The sequence below is a fragment of the Onychostruthus taczanowskii genome, unplaced genomic scaffold (assembly GCF_017590055.1).
Source record: "Onychostruthus taczanowskii isolate IOZ18803 unplaced genomic scaffold, ASM1759005v1 scaffold77, whole genome shotgun sequence".
In the NCBI taxonomy this organism is placed as follows: Eukaryota; Metazoa; Chordata; class Aves; order Passeriformes; family Passeridae; genus Onychostruthus; species Onychostruthus taczanowskii.
Genome location: NW_024505561.1, coordinates 4,255,703 through 4,278,393, shown reverse-complemented (window position 1 = coordinate 4,278,393; position 22,691 = coordinate 4,255,703). Strand labels below are relative to the sequence as shown.

General features: G+C 40.0%; 2 protein-coding genes across 2 annotated transcripts in view; one reads left to right on the top strand and one right to left on the bottom strand.

The window, feature by feature from the left end:
- Positions 1 to 22,468, bottom strand: part of UBAC2 (UBA domain containing 2) — an 87,163-nt gene extending 64,695 nt beyond the window's left edge. Inside the window, exons 1-4 of the mRNA XM_041423400.1 lie at positions 22,322 to 22,468; positions 13,367 to 13,494; positions 10,089 to 10,208; positions 9,546 to 9,652 (exon numbers count right to left, since the gene is read on the bottom strand). Of these exons, the coding sequence (XP_041279334.1) occupies positions 9,546 to 9,652; positions 10,089 to 10,208; positions 13,367 to 13,494; positions 22,322 to 22,352 (386 nt within the window). The 5' untranslated portion in view covers positions 22,353 to 22,468. The remainder of the gene's footprint in view (positions 1 to 9,545; positions 9,653 to 10,088; positions 10,209 to 13,366; positions 13,495 to 22,321) is intronic.
- Positions 3,559 to 7,923, top strand: GPR18 (G protein-coupled receptor 18). The gene is made up of 3 exons (XM_041423401.1): positions 3,559 to 3,605; positions 5,887 to 6,016; positions 6,914 to 7,923. The coding sequence occupies exon 3, from the start codon at positions 6,958 to 6,960 to the stop codon at positions 7,921 to 7,923; it is 966 nt and encodes a 321-aa protein (XP_041279335.1). The 5' UTR covers positions 3,559 to 3,605; positions 5,887 to 6,016; positions 6,914 to 6,957.
- Positions 22,469 to 22,691: the final 223 nt, after the last annotated feature.

Below are 22,691 nucleotides of genomic sequence, written 5' to 3'. Positions count from 1 at the left end.
ATGTCCTGGCTGTAGGAGAGTTGGTGCAGGGGGATGAAGGGAAGGGAGGAGGGCTAGGAAAAAACCAAAATGAACCCAGGAGAAACATGGAATGTTGATTTTTTTAAGGGGAAAAAACATGTCCTTCCTCAAACCATACAATGTGTTAGTAAAACAGGGAAGAGAAAGCAAACTATGACAGTAAATAAGACATGTCAGGTACAGCTAACTAGGCTGCAGTTCTCTTTAATCTGCTCCCTTTTCCATTCCTTCAGCTCTGCTGCACACTGCATTTATACCCCCCACATAGACGAGTGGGAGAGGAGGGACAGCTATGCCATGACGCAGCCTCTGAGCAACACACACAGCAAAACTGGAAACAACTGCAATAACTTTATGCATTCATGGCCAACTTTTAACCAGTAGTTTATTCTTCAGTATTCACTATGGTGAACACAGTATGGGAATAAAAAATGAGGCCAGCTCTCATCAAGGTTGAGAACAGTAACCCAAAAGTGAATGTGAACTCACCCACAACAGCAAGCTGGTAAGTCAACAAACTGACATGGGAGAGTTGCTTCCTGCACCACTGGGGCAGTGAACCATGCAAGAAGCTTCAGTTCTTTCTTTTCAATAGATCCCATCGGTGGAAAGGTTGAAAGGAGAAGAAGAACATGAGCTGAAGCCAGCTCCCTGTTAAACTGAGACAGAGGGTAATCCTCTGTCCCACTGTGTCCAGAACTTCTCTGTATCAGCTAAACAAAGCTTACATTACACAGTAAGTGAACAGGAAAAACAGACTTTTCTGTACCATGACTAAACTAGAGAAAGACCCAGCAGTACATTAATTCTGCAAAAGCAACAGCATGAAGGCAATCTCTTCAGTGCTCCACTTCGAGGTTGTTGCAAGTGACCAAACTCATTTCTTCTGAAGCTTACTGCCAGTTAGTGAAGACACCATAACAGACCACATACACTCTGCCTTATTCTCAGATAGGAAGTACACTGGCTTAGCTTTTAACTATTTAAAACCAGCCTTAGCACAACATAATGCAACAAAAATTACCTTGTCTACTGCTCGAACTTCAGAATAGCAAAAGAAGACCCCAGATGGAAGTGAGCATTTAATTCAGTAGAAGCTGGAGCAGAGGAAGTACTCACCCATCTGTGGGAAACCAATGCAAGACACTCATTTCTAGCTGATAAAACAGCAAAGGAAATAAAAATAGAGCCAGGTGCTTCCTACAGCAGAAACCAAAGTAACAGGGGAATGCGGCACTGCAGAGCAGCCCACTGCCTCTCACAAACCACAGGCAGTGCAACTTTTGACTAGGGTGTTCACCTGCAAATGCTTATCACCCTGTAGCTGCAGCCAGCTGGGCACCTAGACAAGGAGTATGCAACTGCTGGTACTGCAAACACCTCTCTTCAGCCTCCTGCTGCCAAACAGAGCTACCTACCTCTCCACACCTGGGGGAAGGCCTGCCAGCCTACAAGCAGCAGAGAGGTTTGGCTGCCTCTTCTCCACCAGGAAGGCTGTGAAAAGCCTGAGTGAAAGCAGAACACAGACTGACAAAGTGCAGCAAACCAGATGGATGGTTAACCTGCCAGCAAACTCAACTGGGCTGCTGTTAGCCACCTGTGTAAATTGTGGGATTTGATTCCAGCTGCCCTCACAATGCACGACCTCCCTTGCAGGGTCAGAACATCAGCCACCCTCCAGTCAAAATGACACAGCTACAAGAGGTCACACTTTTCACCCTCCCCCAAGAAGACAACAAGCCAAGAGACAACTCACAGCATATAGGTTCTCTGATGCCAAATTCAACATCTGCCCACCTTCCATTAAACCCAGAATCACTTTTGTACTTGCTCTTTTGCTAAGGAAGGCACTAGCTGTCCACTTGCCTGTTTTAGCATAAACATAAACTGAATAAACATAAATACATAAACTGCATTTACAGTGTGGTTCAGCTTGGAAGGTGCCTCCACACTTCTGTATATTTTCCCAAAATAAAGTACTCTTGCCTAGGAGAATTCAAAAGAACAGTTCTTCTCTTCCAGAAGATATACATATGGCACTGAATTTCACTGAACAGTTGAAAACAGTGCTTTGTTCTGCTGAACCATGCTCTGGAGTTGCTTTACTAATGATAAAGCCACTGAAGAGTTTTCAGCACTGGTTAGTCTTTTTAAGACACTCCTTAGACCTAAAATATTAAGCACTTTTAAATAGATTTATATTTCTCTAGGGTGATCTGGGTAGGATTTGCAGCTCACCGCATTTAAAAGGCCTTTGGAATGATCATAAAAAAAACAAGTTTCATATTAGTACACCTGAACAGAAAAAAAACCCTAAATATTTAAAGGTAATCTATACACACCAAAAATCATGTCCAGGTCCCTCCCTCTAATTACTTTAACCATCACACTAACCTATGCAGACACCTACACACTAACACAAACCCATTCAGCTGAGATAAATTACATGACTTCAGAGGGGCTTCCTTTCCCAGAAGTTATCTTGAGCACTAAGTGAGGATCACCTACCTACATTAGTTTTACAGCCAGTAAAGAAAGATGTTCTCACAAACAAATCTGATTCTGGCAATTTCTGAACTGCAGGACTTTGTTGCTTCTGGCACCAAGTGAACAACCTGGCAAATTCTTGACAACATGTCAGGTGGAGACCAAAACATTACTGCTCCCTTACTCAACACAGAGCTCTCCACTACCATCTCCCAAAGACTGCCAGCCAGAGACCTGAAGCAACAAGCACTCTACAAAGAACATGGAATGAGCTCCTTCTCCAAACTGCTTTTCTGAAGGGTGGATCTTTTCTCAAGTTGACAGATGAAACATAGGAAGTTAGTCTTCTTCACCTATAATCCTTTGTGAATACTCCCATCCCACCTAAGATGTCTGTTGCAGTGACACAGCTGAGAGTTTTACTCCATTTTAACACAGGCTAAAACCTCTTTTCATAAATAAACATGTTATTAATTTAGACAGCAAGTGAAAAACAGAAATATTGCTGCTGTGCTAATAAAATATTGCAAGTACAGGCATAAAAAGCTGTGTATTCAAGTGAATCAAACTTCTCATTTCAAATGCAGTGACTTTCTGTCACTTTCAGACTGACTACTATCCAAGGCAATATAAATAAAATGGGGATTTCCACAAAAAACCCACCAGACTATGCTCTAGTGAAAATACATTTACATTGTGCTTATTAGAAACTTACGCATAACCAAGATGTGTATTCTTGCAGATAGCTTTCTACGGAAACTTTAACGTAAAATATGCTTTCATTATACCACAAACATTTAAAAGTTGAAAATATATGTAGCACAACAGCCCAGTCTGACCACGCTGGAAATATACAAAAGTTTGACAGTTGAAAGGTAATAGAAATACCAGTTCACAGACACCACACCTATGTGAAATAGTAACTTTTAAGTACGACCAATAAAAGAGCTCAACACTAGTGAGATTACGTCACTGTTTCCTGCCTGAGAAGAGGAGCTATTTTAGCTAAATGAAGCTGAGCAGAGGAAGTCTAAACCTTCTACAGATTTGGGGCCATGAAAGAAGCATCTCTGAAGAAATTTTGTAGAGCACAAAAGGTTAGTAACGATCCCTTATGCCGTGCTAACAAAGTAACTTGGATGTTCATATATGTTGCTAAGAGACTTTGCTCAGAAGTACAACATGGGCATTAATTCTAGAACTAATGAAAAGATATTTAATTTTTAATGCACTTTCAAAATATCAGCAGCATTCTATAAAGAACATTTAAAGAAAAATTATTTCATTTGTAAAAGCATAGCACCATAAATACTGTTGTTTAGGATTTTAACAAAAATTTTAAGAGTATGCAACAAATGAAAACATTGGTAAGAACATTTATCACTAAAAGAAAAATGTTTGTTTTCATGAAACAAAAACCAGGAGATCATGTTACTTGGTGTCTCTGTGCTTCACTGAAAGCCATGTTCTCCTTGGGGAAATGCAACCAAAGATAAGGGACAGACAAAGTAAAAAGGGGGATTGGGAATGGAGACACACACATGGTTCTTTAAATGGAACCACTGTTACCTAACACACATTAAGAATCTGGAGGAAAATATTTAATTGTGATTTTGCTGTCAACGTATTGTTCTCGAACAGGGCACATAGCTGGCCTTCACAATTCACATTCAGAATGTCAGTTATCATTAAAAAATTGAAAGATTGATAAAACATACAGACAAACAACAGAGGAATCCTTCAGAATTAACACAGACCAGTCTTCCAGAAACCAGTGACTCCAAGGGCTCTTCAGCAAGTGCTTTAACCAATACCAGTAAGTAAATGTTTGCATTATGAAAAATGGCAACTAGGGCAAAACCATCCACCCAGAGGCACCCAAAGATATGCTTGGGCTGACCTGGGAGATATCGACCTGAACTCCATGCAGACAAGTACCAACAAAAAAGCAAAATATCTCAAATTGTGTACAAATGCAGATAGGTAACATATGCTTTTTAAAAATCTCAATATTTCTTACCTACATAAATGTTACATTTTAGGTTTTTAAAAATTAACTGGCATGCATTTAAACTCACAAAGTTGGGAAACAGTCTCCAAAAACCAAGCAAAAAATAATAAAAAAAAACCAACAAAAAAACAACAACAACAACAAAAAAACCCTTTCTGTTACAGCAGGTCAGTTCTTTGATATATCTCAAAACTATCACAAACTTGAAATGACCAGCAAATCAGGCATGAAAAGTAGATCACACCAGATTCAGCTTCCTCTCTTCCTATCAAAATCAGGCTACTGGTTATTTTGAAAACATGACCTGACCAGAAATAAATACAGTCGCTCTAAGTCTGAAGGAGACAAGCAAAATCAAAACTAAAATCCATGATGTTTCTTAATATTTAAATGAATTATTCTACCTGTCTTATACATTACTACTCAATTCATCTGCCAAATCACTCAGGACATTGAGCTTGGTAGTTCTGCACTGTCAAACACAATCATTAGCAAGAGAGAAAAAATAACAGAATAAAAGAGAAAAAAACCCACTTACAACGCGCAAGGGTGGGAGGAAGTGTATATTAAGCAACATTTGGACAATTTTGTGCAACAGTAGTGAAAGTGGAACAGTGTGCCAGACAATATTTTAACTATGCTGCCAGCACATGCACAATACTTTTTTAGCATATGCCATCTAACCTTCAATAAGGTTTGCTAGCATTATTTAATTTTTTTTTTCTTATTTTTAGAGTTCTTCATGCAATGAGGAATTTGAGAGGCATTTATACAGATGCCCTCCAAACCATTCTGTATTACATATATGGCTTTTCCCATACAAAACATAAATTCTGTTACATGTTCTAATGTCCTCATCTGAGCACAAAAACACGCTTTTTTTTTTCGTTTTGTACAGCCAAAAAAAAGACCTTGAAGTTAAGGGTTAAATATTTCTATGCATAACTTTAATATATCTGTAAACTGGAGAACTGTAAGAAAATGAGAAGCCCAACTTTATATTTCAAGGCAGAAACTAACTTATATAAAGATTTAACAGGTCATATTTAAGTTAGTTACTCCGGGGTATTCTTCTCAAAAGCAGTGTATTTGCCAGTGTCAAACCAGGATGCCAGATTAATAAACACTGGTTCAATCTCCTATGAATTCCTGTAGCACTGAGAGCATTAACCAGATGGGCAATAGCAACAAACCTGGTTTTTAATGCATTCTTCACTTCTGGAGATAAAACACACAGGACCTATGCACCCTTCTGCTCTTGAGAACAGTTCTGGTGCCTAACAGATACTGTAGAACTTCCTTGTCTTTTTGCCACAAGTAGGAAGATCAGACAAACAACTAACTTGTTCCTCCTCCTCTTCACAAAGCTGCCACAGGGCTGGGTAAAAGGCCAAACAAGAGGAACCCTCCCACATAAAGTCATGAAACTGTGACCACACCAAGAGCCAGGAAAGTGCTGGGGGTGAGGGTTGAACAAAGCACTCATGCAAACACCAGGTAAGGTCTGCCATCCTCATGGGCTCCAGAGAAAACTAGGGATCCTCTCCTTCAGCTCTCATCACCTCAGCCTGCACAGTGACATTTCAGATGTCCAACTCCTATGACCAAGAAGCTGGATGAAGGAACATAACTTTGCTCTGGGGTAGCTGTCCACCAGACAGCAACTTTTCCCCCCAGACAAATACTGTTCCCATATGGCCTGACTGGAGACTGTGCTGCTTTCCTCCTTTTTAGTTTCTTAAACAGCAAGTCTATTAATCTATTAATTTTATGCATATATTGGGTGGGTGGTTCTGATGCCCTGGGATTAAACACTGTATTAGAAACTGTGCAGATACTCAAAGAGTTTTTTTAAGTGTCTTTAATGAGCAAGCACCTGCTCTTTTGGGAGTTAAGTAGGTCCTACACAGATAAAAGGCAAAGTCAGTAGTCTTTACATATCCAAATGTCACTACATGCCATGCTGACTTGTTTCTATTCATAACTAGTTTTAGTCAAGAATTTTTTAACAGAGACAGCTTGAAGAAATATTTTCTTTAGAAAACAGCTGTTGTAGCTCAAATATAGCTATTTCAATATAACTATCAGCTACTGATGCACACCTGAAATGTCAATCTTGACTGTTTGATTCCTTATATTAAGAGACCCTGTAAGTAATTAAAATATTTTATTAAAACACGCTTATAAATACTATTTTCACAAATCTGACAATACATATCTTTCCCTCAGAGGATGATAATGTATTTGTAGTCAGAAAAAGCAACAAAACAGCACATTTCAGAGCTAAACAATAGTTTCATCACTAAACACTATCCTAAAACAATCTTCCTGTTTGTTTTTAAAGACAGATTAAATTTGACTGAGAATAACTTCCAATATTTTATCTCATTTTAGGGGATTTATGGAGTGCAACAACTATTCCTAAGTTTAATTAAACTATGATGCCAGAAAATTCCCACCCAGAAGAATACAGGATTGCATCACTGGTCTTCTACAGCTTTGTGTTCACAGTGGGATTGCTGGTGAATGCCACTGCACTATGGGTGTTCAGCTGCACTACCAAGAAGAGAACGACTATAACTGTATATATGATGAATGTCGCATTACTTGACCTGGTTTTTATATTTTCCTTGCCTTTTCGGATAATCTATCATGGGACAGAGAAGTGGCCTTTTGGAGATACATTCTGCCGGATCCTCGGGGCTTTCACTGTGTTTTATCCAGCCATTGCTCTGTGGCTGCTGACTTTTATCAGCGTAGACAGGTTTATGGCTATTGTTCAGCCCAAACATGTCAAAGAACTAAAAAATACAAAAAAAGCTGTGCTGGCTTGCACTGGAATCTGGATAATGACCCTCTCAACAACATCCCCATTGGTGTTTTTACGATCTGATCCAGACCAAGCCTCAAATTTCACTACCTGCATGAAAATGCTTGATATCATCCATTTAAAGGAAGTAAATACATTGAATTTTTGTCGCTTGATTTTTTTCTTTTTGATCCCCTTGTTTATCATGATAGGGTGTTACCTGGTCATTATTTACAATTTTATTCACGGCAAGACTTCCAAACTGAAGCCTAAGGCCAAGGAGAGATCCATAAGAATTATAGTTACTCTGATTGCTCAGGTACTCATCTGCTTTGTACCCTTCCACATCTGTTTTGCCTTCCTGATGCTGCAAGATGAAAACACAAGTTACAATCCCTGGGCAGCCTTTACCACCTTTCTCATGAATCTCAGTACATGCTTGGATGTTATACTGTACTACATTGTTTCCAAACAATTCCAGGCAAGAGTCATCAGCGTAATCCTTTATCGCAATTACCTCCGAAGCATGCGCAGGAAAAGTTTTCAAACTGGAAGTGTGAGATCACTCAATAATATGAACAGTGAAATGATATAAAAAGAGAAAAAATGTCAAGGGACTTTCACAATGTAAACAAGGGATTCTTTTTCCAAATTCTAGCACTTGGCTACATAGAAGGATGTTCCATAACCAAAGGTAACAGATATATTTGTTGCATTGTAAATATGATGGAAGCGGAATAATAATTGCACCTCTTTTTATCTGTTCAACATCTTTTGCTGTTTCACCTGAAATGAACTAAACCTAGCATCAGTGTCAAACTTTCCAATGCTTTTATCACCTCAAATGACTGTGAATATTGTCAGATGAGAAAGTGACTATTAATATAATAAAGCAGACAACACTGAAGAATTATGATGCAATGCATATATGAATTTTTTATATTTGCATAATCAAATGCTCCTGAAACTACTGTATATCCCACATTTCTAAAATTAATTTCATTCTCTCAATATCAAATTCATTATGACTTCATGAGAAAGTATATGTAGGTAAAATTTATCTTTTACTTAATTAAAAACATCTTTGATGTAGATTTCTTTGTAATTCGCTACATTCTGCAGTCATAAAAATACCATCAAAGCGTAAAATGTTTAAACTGTTCATTACCTACCTGTGGGTATGATGTGCACATTTACAACACCTTGCTTTTGCACAAGGTATCTTTTTACATATAGGAAAATATTAATTTCTCCAGACACATTAGCAGCCTATGTCCTAGCAACAAACTCTAGGTAACAAACACGAGTAACTGCAGTAGCTACTCAAGCTTTCAACTTCTTTTGAATACTCACACACTAAAAAAAAAAAATGTACTTTTATAATATCAAACACATGTTTTTTGTCCCTTATAAATCAGTCTTTAGATACTTTCAACAGATGCACTGGAAAAGCAGAAATAAAAAAAAAAGGTCTAATATGGTGTTTAATATTAAAAATCTTACTCCAAGAGCTTTTATTATCACCTCAGAGTGTACAACACATGGAAACTCAAGTCTCTGTGATCTCACTTGCCACAAGTTTAACCACAAAGGGCTGCAAGCTCTGTGGTCCTACTGTAATATGCACACCTTTTATTAAGTGCAGAAATCTCAAACACAGGCTATGCAAAACAGAACCACTGAACACCTTAAAGCTGTAAGAACTTCAGCTGCAAGCACAAAATGGAGTAAGTAACAAGCTCTGGCACTCAATTTTTGAAAAACATACAAAATACCAATACAAAATGCATATGCATTTAAGAGGGAACATAAGCACGTGATTTACAGTTCTGTTGCCTTTCTGATTTAAGAGAGAAATCAGCACAACCTGATTCTAGTTTTTACAAATTGAATGGATCCAAACAATTTAGACTGAACAAATACAGCAATAATTTGTGTGCTGCAAGCCATGTTGCAATCATGTTAACCAAGGAAATGAGACTAATGGATTGGAAACTAATCATCATATGGATAAATTATAAATTAAACACAAATCATAGCTAGAAAGGAATGTTTGAAATTACAGTAGTTGTGCCAAGAACCTTTACACTTCAGTTCAAAAGAGGATTAGATTAATTTGAAGTGTTAGATGAAGAAAGGTTTTTTTAAAATAAAATCTTCAGAAAACAATCCCTTGAAACTATACCTAAAATAACCAATTCATTAGAAGCTACTTACAAACCAGAAGGCAAGCTGTTGATGGTGATGCCAAATATATACTGAGTGATTTCTACAAGGAGAAGATCAAACAAAGCTGAGAGCATCCAAGCGCCCAATAAAAAAGACTGGAAAGAAAAAGGTTAATTTGAATCAATTCAACAGTTTCAAAATAAAGTTTTAATATACCTCTAAATATAAGAAAAAATAAGAAAACCCCTATAGTAGTTCAATTAAGACAAATTCAATCTTTAACACAACATAATTCCAGGTCCACTTGTCTATTTAATGAAGAATCAAGAGTAAGATTGTTTCCAAAATTAAATTTGATGGGTCTCATATCTTACAACTGATACAACTGCAAATAGAAATTAGAATAATCCACTGGCTGCAAGGTATTATTAATATAAATGTAAATCTATTAAAACCAAATTATCTTTACAAGCTTTTAACACATATTTCTACACAACATGCTAAAAGTAAAACTGCAGTATTCATCCAAGAGTACAAGACTAAACTGTATAGAAAAGTTTCTATTAAAAAAATCTCAAAACTGGAACTTACTGAAAATTTTCTGCTGCCATATCTTCTTTCAAATATTCGGAAGTTGTAAATGAGCAGACTGCTGCAGAATGTGTCTTTCAAATCAAGACATATTGTTCTTCCACATACAAGTCTCCAGATCTGGAAGGTTAATATCATCATGTTAAGCCACTCCTTCTTCAAGGAAATTCTTTACAGAATTTGTGCTCAGAGAGAATACAATACTGGAGTCAGGTAACAGAAATGCAGCACAGTTAAGGAGGGAAATACAGAGAGTAGAATGTTATGGAGAGTCTCTTTATTTTAAAATATTTTCAAAGTATATGTCTAACTGTTAAAATAAATAAACAATTGAAATTAACTCAAAACACACTTTGAGGTTCCTACTTTACACTTACAAATAAAAATGTAAATCACTATGCTAGTGAATTTAGAATTACAAAGAAAAATATTTTTGAAGCAATCTCTAGATACAAACTAGTACAGTGTAACTGTTCTAAGAAGGCCTAATCACATCAGCTTGCTCAGGGCCATGTCAAATTGAGTCTTGAACATCTCTAGGGACAGAAACTGTTCCTCTGTTCCATGAGTCTTACAGTAAAAACCTTTTCCATTAAATGGGATTTCTTGTATTTCAATTCATGCCAGGGGCCTCTTGTCCTTTCACTGGACCTGGCTCCACCTTTTTTTTCTCCCTTACATTAGGTATTTACACACACTGGTAAGATCTACCCTAAACCTTCTCTTCCCCAGGTTAAACAATCCCAGCTCTCTCAGCCTCTCCTCATACACCAAATCCTCCAGTCCCTGACCAGCCTGATGGCCTCCACTAGACTCTCTGCAACATGCCAAGGTCAATTTTGTACTCAGGAGCCCAGCACAAGGGACAACACTTCAGACTGCTCTCACTGAGACTGGGTAGAGATGACCACCATCCAGGCCTCCTTGTGAGGCTCCTCCTACCTAATGCAGCCCAGGATGCTGTTTGGCTGCTTAGCCACAATGCTGCATTGCTGCTTCATGTTCGATTTAAGCCTCCACCAGGACCCTCAGGGCTTTTCCTGTAAAGTGATTTCCAGCTGCTTAGCCCACAGCCTGTACTGCTGCATGGTGTTACTCCTCTCTGATGCAGGAGTTTGCATTTGCCCTTGCTGGACTAAGGTTCCTACTGACCCTTTTCTCCCCTCTAAATGGCTGCAGAACTTACAGCTGTAACAACTACAAATCCAAGTTTTACATCACCCACAGGCTTGTTGAGAGAACACTATGTCCTACTGTCCAAGTTATGAATGAAGACACTAAACAGTATTGGCCCCAATCCACTTCACTCACCCTTCTCACTATCCCAAGTCAGCATGCCCCATTTTAAATCCTAGCCGGAGTATCACCCCTCCTGAAGTCAAGACTGGCAGGGCCATGACCCTGCAGCTGAATATTTCACACACTAACTGAGCAGCTCTCACACAGACTATGAAAGGCTCCTAGCCTTACTGCTCTTTGCTTTAGCCAGCTTCAAATATACACAGATATGATGTAAGGAAGATTTTTTACACACAGCATTTTCACTGCTCTTGAGGGCCCTCTGTATGGAAACAATGACGTTTTAGTTTTGGACAGCATATATTTTGCCTTCCAAATCAAATCTACTCTTCTTCAACTGTTTACTTTAATTTGTGTGCTCTCTACCAGCTTTAAGAAGTGTTAAAATCCAACATTCAAAATGTTTGTTCATTCCCTGAAAAAATTCCTTTCTATTAAACACATCCTTGCAGGTGAATTTATTCTAAACAAAATTTAAGAGTTCTCATTTGAATATTAGCACCAGACAGGAGTTAAACAATCTGTTCTCTCTGATCTCACAGGTACACAGTGATAGAGTACATAGCTTGCTCCAAAGGCTGTGGCAGTAAGTGAAACGATCTCATGAAATAAAAAATCCAAACTCACAAATTCCCCCAAAGTACCACAATAAAAGTGTCATAGCTTTTACAGATACTTGCAAGTGTTTATGGTTAGGAGACAGTAGAGATGTTTTCTTTGAATAAAATGCAGCTACTACTGTTCTTTAGCAGATCAAACATATGGAAAGAGAGGATTCCTCTGAAGACAAATCTCAAAACAAACAAATAAATACCAAACCCACACAATTTGCATTTAAAACTTGAATAGTTTCTCAGACTTCTTCATTCCCCTCCCCAAACACTTGGCTGTAACATTTTTAAAAGGCAGACATCATTTATGTATTTTCACTGCACTGCATCAGCAAGATACTTGGTAAATATGAGTAGTGCTCTTGCAGAGTTGTAATTTACTATTACAATAAAGCTCTTGGTTTTTGACAAGAAAGATTACAGAGACCATAATAGCACGGAGCATCACTAGCTAGGTCTAATAATCTTTTAATGCTTACAGGCTACAGCTGGCATCCTCAAAGACATTAATTTGACTACATACCTTTGTTCGATGCAGTTGTAAAATCTGTGGGCTAAGATAAACAAGGAGGCATTTGCTAACCTTTCTCTATTGAGCAGTAGTTTCCTACTTCCAAAAATTAAAAACATCCCAAAACAAATATCCACAGAACTTATCTAATCACTTTTAAGTGCATTGTTTCAACACTTAGAGCTGATACTATAGGATCCTTAATTAAATCCAAAATAAAACTTTACAAGATACAATATCTAAAAGATGGAGTACCTTACTTTGAAATAGGAATTAGTAGAAAATTAACCAATTCAGCCAATTACCAAAGAGCATGACAAACTCCCCCATCATCCCCCATTCTAAACCTTTCAATTTAGAAGCAGCAGTTCTATTCAACAAATTTCGTTTTCCACAGCTAACTACAACAGTTAGAGAATGAAAATTATGGCCTCCATTGTTAAAATAAATAATATATAATCAGCATGCCTAATCAAAGTAGCCCTCTTCAGCCTCAAAAATTAGGCACAATAAGATACTGACATTCATATCAAAATACTTGTATTATTAAACGGGTTAAGTCACACCTTGTTCACAGCAAGTTTACATATGCCAACGCCTGAAAGGAAAAACAACACAAACCAAGTAGTTTCCCAGACAAGAAAAGAAATTAAAAGCTATATTGATTGTTTCAGATCAGTTTTTCTCATGTTTTCCAAAAAGTAGCATACTGGGGGGATATAAAAAAAAATAAGAACAAGCTGGTCTACAGCAGTGTACAAAGGGAAAGAACCAGAGGACAAACAGACTGTGGGGGAAAATTGCACAGAAAACCACAGTATGCACTCTCTTTTCACACAAAGTGAACAGACTCCTACCTGAAAATCCTCTTTTACAGCTTGTAGGTTATACGCAAAGAACTTCTGATAATGTTGGAAGAGCAGAGTCAATAGAATCGAGATGGCACTTGGGACTAGTAACAAACTCTTCGACAAAGGCGCTTTATCTTAAAGACAAAACAAATAAACAATCAAACCACTTCAGAGAAAAGTCTTTCACATTCAAAAAGGGACATATTTAAACAGGTGGCTGGAAGACATAACAGCAGTGACACTATCTTGACTTTTTAGCTCAACAACTGCCCAAGTTGTCAAAAACTTGTGAATAGATAGGAAGAACATACTAATCAAAGGAAATGTTTAGAGATATTAATGCCAGTTAAATATTAACCAGACATTTTGTTTCCAACATTTTCTCATTAAATTGGCTACAACTACACCTAAGTTCTTTGCACCTACTGAGGTCATGTCTTCCTATACTGCCCTCCTAAGCCTCAATCACATTTCAGGAAATAAAATAACCACTCTTTCTTCTAGCAAAATATACATGCACATCTAGTTAAATACTTCTGTTTCCTTTGCATTAGGGATTAAGATTAGCTTTTTCTTAGAGGCTATGAAGCAGGAACCACCTGAATAAAGGGACTTTCTCACCACTGCACTTAGATCCGCCATTCAAGGAATCATATCTAAGTCAATTTACGTGATACTCATCTTCCTTCCATTCAATCATTACAATTATTCATAAAGAAATTACTAGAATCAGAATGTTTATGAAATGAGAACTTCTTTCCTTCTAGGGGCATGATTTTCAGAAAGGACACAGAAGAAAGGCAAAGAACAGCGAAATCCGCAGTACACATTTCGCATTTACTAAAATCTACTAAGTAGAATATCCAGCAGGCCCATAGCCAGCAAATTCACCCTGACCTGTTGGTACAGCTGATGCAATAAAACAAAAACTCTTGCCCAAAAACTCCTGCCAACACAGAGAATCTGAAATATTATTTGTTCTGTGACAGTTCTCCTTTGCACAAATGTAACCTGAATAACATTTACTTCCTTTCCAAACACCTCAGCTGTGGCACAGAATCCATTCATTTTCAGACAACTGTTTTTGCAGGGTACTACAAAAATCCATAGTTCTGTTTTCATTCTTCTTAATATAATAAAAGAAGCAATGAGATTACTTTAAAAGTACTAATGGGGAGTAAAAAGCAGGAACACAGCAGAAACAAAACTGCATGAAACAGTATAATACAATAAACATTTACTACCTGTCCAGATTAAAGTGAATATCGTGAATGATTTTTTCAACATCTGCTGCGCACTAGAACAGTGAACTGCTCGAAAAAGCAGATGTCAATAGGCACCAAAGAGAAGATTTTAATTATGGCACAATCCCACTGCCCTCAAAAACATGGCTCTTGCTACATAGTTTAAGCATGATCCTCATCCAAATATTAACTGATGACATCAAGAACGACTTTGATGGGCACAGTTAGCTGTTCACCACCTTGAAGTCTGCAGTCTTCTGATCTTCACCATGGGAAGAAAACATGTCTGTGTGTATCATAATGAAAACTTGTACTTAAAACTACTAATTCAGTCCACACCCATACCTTTTGAGTTCATTATTTAAACATGCAGTTTCCATTTAAGCAAGTATGGCCTTGAAGAACCATCCTTTTATAGAAATTAGGCAGTGACTTGGATTCAACAGGTTGATGTTACTATGCTAAATATAAGCTCTACTTTTATGATTGTATCAGACACCTGGGCAGAAAGTCTGCATGATTTTTTTTTTTTAATGTGGCAAGAAAACTGCCCACATTTCAATCTACTATCTTTCCTTGGGTTTGTTTTTTTTTCTTTTTTTTTTCTCCAAAAATAAAGTCTACATTCTTTAGACATCCATTTTTAAAAAATTATTACTCCCTCTAAGTCAGTTGGGCTTTTCAAAACCATCTGAAGCCATCAGAGTACTGTACAACACTGGGGAGAAAAAAGAAGCTGGAGCCTCCAGAAAGCTACTATGCAGACAGTGCACACAGATATTCATTTAAAGCCTCAAGCAATACTCCCTGAATTAACTTAGTTAAATTAACATTTCTTAACATGAAAAGGTCAATTTTATAAACAAGATACAGATTTTTGATACTTGGAAGTACAGCCTAATTCTGAAGAATTGTAATAGTCACAACAGTAAACATTCCTGAACCACAGTTTGATAAAAATTGTTATTTTACTGTATTTTACCAAATGCATTTATGTTATTTCATTAATTTTGAGAAATTTTCACAAGAACTAGTTAATCCTACAAAACTTTTTACATAAGGATAACATTATCACAGACACACATGAGAACAGTCACTAGATATCCCACAGTGACTATATTTTTCTACAGGTTTAATATGTAGATTTTACTGCAATTTTTTTATTAGATCATTTTTACATTACATGTAATATACACTGAAATACTTTATCCTATCAAGTTAATTCCTAATTTGAATGCTTTCAAAAATATCCAACCAACAGAACCTTATCTGTTTTCTCCAAAAGTGTGAACACACATTTTTATTAAGAGCCTCCTTTTAGCTTCCAGCTTAGACACTTTAAACCGTGATACAGGGAAAAAATACTTATTATAAGACATGTCATCAAGTGAAAAACCACAGAAGCACCTAACCCATGAATCTGACTGTCACCCACAGGAAACATCATGTGACTGATGGAAATTTCTACTCTCCAGCTTCTCATAATGTCATCATGGTTGAGAAGTTTATTCTTGTTTGGTGAACTTGAAAAATATAATAATGCATCCTCTGAAATTCTTTTTCCTAGTGTTTCACTGCACAGTGTAGCAATTTGCTTTATCCCTCAACAACATACAGATCCTTCTTGAGGACTGCTGTGACTTTGTGGGGAAGGAACAACCTTCCCACTACTGTGGAATGTCCCAAACATGTCAGACCAAAAATGACAACAATGCCAGATTTTGCACAATTGGGCATTCTGACATCCAAGTCAAATTCCTTACTTACAATGCAAAGGCAAAATTTACAAAGCAGAATTCTAATCCAATGAACGTGCAAGCATGGATGAGATGGAAATAGTTACCACAAACCTACTGGGGCACCAGTCTGGTGGCAACACCAATGCAAATGTGCACAAGAAGTAGAAAACAGGGTGTCTTTATACCACATAGAGAAAGAAGAATGAAATGATGAACACTCATTTTGACCTTTAAAGTTAAAATATATCAAATACTGTCTTCAGGGATCTTGGAATGAATCTGTGATCCCAAGGTGTTCCTTAAGTGGCATTTCTTTCAAATAACAGGGAGTTATAGTGCTGGTGCTGCAACACATCTACTGAGCATCCACCTAAGTACCCAGAGAAATTTTTTTAATAACCAGCAGAATACACCCACACTATGATGAAGAGCAAGGAATTAGCTTCCACTACAGATCTTTGCTTCTTCCTGGTGCAATGGAGAAGTTCTCCCCCAAAAATGTCCTCATAATCTTATGGGCAAGTGTCCCAACCTTCATCTACCAACTGTGCAATGCAAAGCTGATCCTAAAATGCGACATAAATGAGAAAACTACTTTTAAGCCTCCACATTCCACCCCTGCACTTAGTACAAAGCCCACAGATCCTCTTCTTCCAGAATCTACTACTCTGCTGGTTGCCAGTGCCTCTTTTACAGCACAGAGAGTGAAGGATACAAGTGTCCATCTGTCACAAACAGAGGGGGAGGTTTATGGCACAGCTGCCTGAGTTGCAGCTTCAGAAATCAGCACTGCACTGATGGCAAGAATGAGAAAATAATTTCAAAAACTGTAGCTGTTGCTCTGTTTCCGGTCCCTCCCTGTTACTCAAAGATGAAGAGACAGCAGATGGGCATAGCAAAACAGCCAGACCAAGCCAGACCAAGCTACTGTTGCAGAAGAGCTCTTGCAGGAACAACTTCACCCCCCGGACTGCTACTCCAGGCTCAGGACTCAAGTGTTGACTCGGGAGAGGATCTCATTGCCGGTTGATGTGAAGTGATGAGCTGGCTGATGAGCAGCAGCTGCAGAAGTTCAAGTTAGCTCACAGCAATTTCTGTGGGGATCCCTACTGAGCTTACACCACAGCTGCACAAAACATGCTGTGTAACAACTCTTTTTTTCCACTATCACCTGCAAATTTCCCAAACCCAGCTGCTATAAGGCAGGCATGTCACTTTCAAACAGACAATTAACTTCTGGGGGCTACTATAATGGCACAAAATACCCACAAAACAGTTTTGAAATGCTTATCACAAGATCTGTGAATTAAACCATAACTGATACACAACTGAATCCACAGTACTTCTGAAATGCCCTCACAGAATCTGCATTTTGAGTGGCTGTTTTTCCTGCATTAAGCCATCATGCAGATATCAATCTATTGTAGTCCAAGAACCTGCAGCAGGCTCACCAACCAGCAGTGATGCTACTTTGCAAGTGAAAACAGTAAGAGTGTCACTGCAGGAACAGTTCTTCACCAAATGCTTCTAAATTCAATCCAGAAGCTGAGAGGTGAATAATATTAGTATTAAGAAAGTTAATAGAGAAACCTGTGATCATGCTTTAAATCTATTTTTTAAAGGCACAGGTAAGACTGTAATCAAACTACTTGCCTATACATTTACTGTTTAGAAAACTGCTAGGTGTGTAGCCTAGGTCACAAACTAGTAAAAAAAAGAAAAAAAGAAGAAGATACAAAAAGAAAAAAAAAAAAAAAACCAGTCAGGCATGTGGGACTCAAAAAAAGAAAAAAGGAAGATACAAAAAGAAAAAAAAAATAAAACCTTTGTTTCTAAAAGCAATACTTGAAATAGAAACTGAATCAGGTTGAAAGTATCAAAAATTGTCTCTAAAAGCAATACTTGAAATAGAAACTGAATCAGGTTGAAAGTATCAAAAATATTCACCCCATTCAGCAAACTTTTCTTCCTTCCAACCAGACAGAGATGTTACCATACTACTTTTAGTATACACTGTCAGAAATATCAGGTATGGCTACACCACAAGACCATGTGGAGATTCCCACACGAGCTTGAAATGAAATGAGCTAGCTCTGCAGAAGCAGAAGAGCCACAGTTTTGTGGCCTTCAACGCTGTGCTGCTTCCAGGGCTCATGCTAACCAGGCTGCACAGTGGCATGCTGATGCACAAGCTGATTTGCTTTCCCTTACAGTTCTGTACTGCATAACACTGTTATGCACAAGTCTTATGTATTCAGTACATGCTTCATTTCTCCTTCAGTCATACCACAAAGCATTAATTTACATAGCTTTATTATTTTCCTGACGCCTCTGCACAACAGAGTTCAGTCCTGCCAGTTATGCAAGCAGAGGAGCACAGAGATCCCTTCTTGCCTTGGGGATTTTTAACAAATTGCTAGCACTGCACTACAAGGGTCACAGAAGTAAAAGCCTAAGTTGCACTAGTGAGTTCAAAGGGTTCTCCTCACTCCTACTACAAGAAATAGCTTGTGTGCAGTAGTCAAAGTAATCAAATATTTTTCAGATGTAACCAGTGTACATGCTTTAAAAGATGGATTCAAATTTTACCTTAATAATGACTAACTCTTAACAGACTTTCCTACTAGACTCCTCTGCAGTACATAAACAGCATGAAGAGTATTGGGAGGGGACATTACAAAGTCTGCAGAAAGCTTTCATGTCGGTCTAACTGGTTTAAACTGCTGGTAAGGCCTTTGTGTCCTACAAGGGAAAGCCTTGCTGTGTATCATACTTTGCTCCTGGGACACAGCCTCGTGGCAAACTAAGCAGCACTACAGTAAAGCAAACAGCCAGGCTAGTCACACACTCATGTGAGCCTTAGAGGGACTGCTCAAGTGTTCCAGCAGCATTGTACACAGGACCAAAGCTGCCAGCAGACTGCAACACAAGCAACCAGCCTGGGAATGGCACCACAGCCCAGCTGTCAAGCACACCTAAAGCCAGGATGCCCCCTGAGCACACTGCAATGCTCTGTGACAAGTCAGCTGCGTTAGTGTTCTGATAAGCCATTTGCACAAGTCTGCACTGTGTCTCTCACTAGCACCCAGAGCCACTGGCTCTTTTTTCCAGAGCATGCCAGCTCCTCCAATATTCCTGATAACAGAAACAGTTTCCACAGCAGAGGCAAAATGTCTTTGTCCTTTTAGAAGGTGGTGTCCTGTATTTCCTGGCTTCCCTATGTCAGTCGTACCATGTACCAGGTATGTTTATTTTTATATTTACATCTCCTCATCCCAACATTATAGATGTTAATCAGTCTGTCAGAGGTGGCACAGCAGGCTGCAGGAGCCTTCAGTGTGACCTGGCACAATCATTGTTATTGCTGCTGAACCAGGTCTCCACTTATTTCCTTCAGGGTCACTCATACAGGTCCCATAATCCACCAACACTGCCTTCTGCCAGAGGTTCCCAAGCCCCAGGGGCAGAACACACACATACAGTCCCCTGGTGCAACACCAATTCATTAACTACCTGAACCATCAGATTCTATGCATCAGTGACAGAATTCCAAACTCCTGCTGCTACTGCACACTTGTTTCTGCTACACACACAGAAACAAGGGGACACCTGAGACTGCCACGGTTGTGCCCCAGGGGAGCATATGTCACTGCACCTAAACCCATGCCTCTGCTGGAGTTTGTCAGTGCACCCACACCAGCCAAGTCTTACTGTAAAAACCCACTTTAGGTCAATGGATAAGTTCAGTAAGAACATGTTGTATTCGTTTTTGAGAAGGAAAAAAAAAGCACAACACTGAGTATGGAACTGTGTCAGGGAAGGTTTAGGTCAGAAAGGTTCTTTGCCTACAGTGACCAGACACTGGAACAGGCTCCCCAGGGAAGTGGTCACAGCACCAGCCTGACAGAGTTCAAGAAGCAGTAGGACAATGCTCTCAGGCACATGGTGTGATTCTTGAGCTGTGCAGGGTTAGAAGCTGGACTTGTGGGTCTTTTCCAGATCAGGATATTCTATGATTTTCTTTCTGCAGAATGACATATTATCTAGGGTTTTTTTTCCCTACCACACATATGTTTCTTATGACAACCATTTTCCACTCATCCTTCTGATGGTTCAAACCTGGAAAAACTTGTAAATACTGACCATAACATTCCACTCATTCAGTCTAACAAGGATACTTTTCGTCCTCCATTCTTTCTCATAGAGTTATACACAGACACATGCCATTGAAAAGTCCCTCTACTGCATCTATTGGGGGCATGTGGAGAGATGAAAAATCAGGAGCTGCAAATCAAGGTACAGTATTATCAGATCCATCTGAAAAAGACTCTTCCCTTCTTTGGCTTCCTCGTGTAAAATACAGCTACAACTGATACCCCTTTTGAAATGCCAGAATTATTCACCCCTAGTCAGAGGTTGCTTTCATATTCAAATGGATTTCACAGAATCACAGAATCAATTAAGTTAGAAAAGATCTCTGAGATCATCAAGTCCACCCTCTGACCAAACACCATCTTGTCAACAAGACTATGGCACTGAGTGCCACATTCCAGTCTTTTCTTAAACACCTCCAGGGATGGTGACTCCACCACCTCCTTGGGCAGCCCATTCCAATATGTAATTATCCTTCTATTAAGAAATTCCTCCCAATGTCCAACCTGAACCTCCTCTGGTACAGCCTGAGGCTAAGTTCTCTGGTTTTGTCCTGTTGCTGGTTACCTGCGAGAAGAGGGCCAGCCTCACTTTGCCTCCTTTCAGGTACTTGTAAAGAGTGATAAGATCACCCCTGAACCTCCTTTTCTCCAGGAAAAACAACCCCAGCCCCCTCACCCACTCCTCACTGGACATGCATTCCAGATGCTTCATCAGCTCCATTGCCCTTCTTTGGACATGATACAGCACCCCAATGTCCCTCCTAAACTGAGGGGCACAGAACTGGAAACAGCACCTGAGGTGTGGCCTCACCAGTGCTGAGTAGAGAGGGACAATCCCAGCCCTGCTCCTGCTGGCCACACTATTGCTGACACAGGCCAGGATGCTGCTGGCCTTCTTGGCCACCTGGGCACACTGACTCATGTTCAGCTGGCTGTCAACCAGCACCAGATCGTTTTCCTCCAGGCAGTTTTCCAGCCACTCTTCTCCAGATCTGTAGCACTGCCTGGGGTGGTTGCGACCCAAGTGCAGGAGCCAGCACTTGACCTCTTTGAACCTCATACTGTTGGGTGCTGGCCCATTGATCCAGCCTGTCCAGAGAGCTCTGCAGAGCCCTCCTGCCCTTCAGCAGAGGGACACTCCCACCCATTTTGTAAGGAGCAAACAGTTAGTCAGCAAAGCTTTGACTTAGCGTTTGTCCTCGCCTGCTCTTAGGACTGTGGTGCCCAAGTCCACACCGCAGCCAGGTCAGCTCCTCACTGCTGCTTCCAGGCGCTGCAGGTTCTGTGTCCTGTAAAACAAGCTCAGAGCCAACCCCAGATACCTGCGAAGTCAGTTCAGGCAGCACCGGGACATGAGATTATTTACATGTGCTGTGCATAAATATAAAGCTAAGCAGAGCTAGAGGCATGTTAGTCCTTATGTTTGCCTTATCAATAAACTGGTTTTAAAAATAAGTGTAATTTCACATTTAGAAAACGGGGGTTTTCTGCTTTTTTTTGATACGTGTCTTGGCATGGAGATCTATATCGATGCATGCAAATACATATAAACACACAGGGAGGCACAGCCACACACGGACATGCACACACACACGCAGGCAGACGCGCACACACACAGACATACACAGACACACAGACACATACACAGACACACAGACACATACACAGACACACCCGCGGCTCCTCCCGCCGTCACGTAGTTTAAAAGTCCAGCCAAGAGAGGACCGAAGCCAGCGGCTCCCCCGGGGCCGACGCCGGCAGCGCCGCCCGCGCTCCCACCCTTGGCCGCCGCCCTCCCCGCACCGCGGCGGGGCCGGTACTCACAGAACCCGTTGGAGCCGGTGCTGGTGAACATGGCAGCGGCCCGGCCCGGCCCGGCCGGCGGGCGCGGCTGGCGGAGCCCCCGAGGTCGGGCAGCCCCTGAGGAGCCGCGGCGGGCCGGGGCCGGGGCCGGGGCTGGGAGGGCTAAGGCGGCCGCGATGGGCCAAACGCCGCCGCCAGGCGACCGGGCGGCGCCCCCTGCCGGGCCCGCCGGGCGAGCGGGGGCGCGGGCGGCGCTTCGGTGCGCGTGTGTTATCCGTAATTACTGCTGTCTTCAGAAACCGGGAGAACTTCTTTCCACCGAGGGTGGCAGAGCACTGGGACAGCTGCCCAGGGAGGGCGTGGGGTCTCCCTCTCTGGACACATTCAAAAC

What these genes read in the sequence shown, in the direction of transcription:
- GPR18 (XM_041423401.1), top strand. Translation starts at nt 6,958, where the DNA reads ATGATGCCAGAAAATTCCCACCCAGAAGAATACAGGATTGCATCACTG.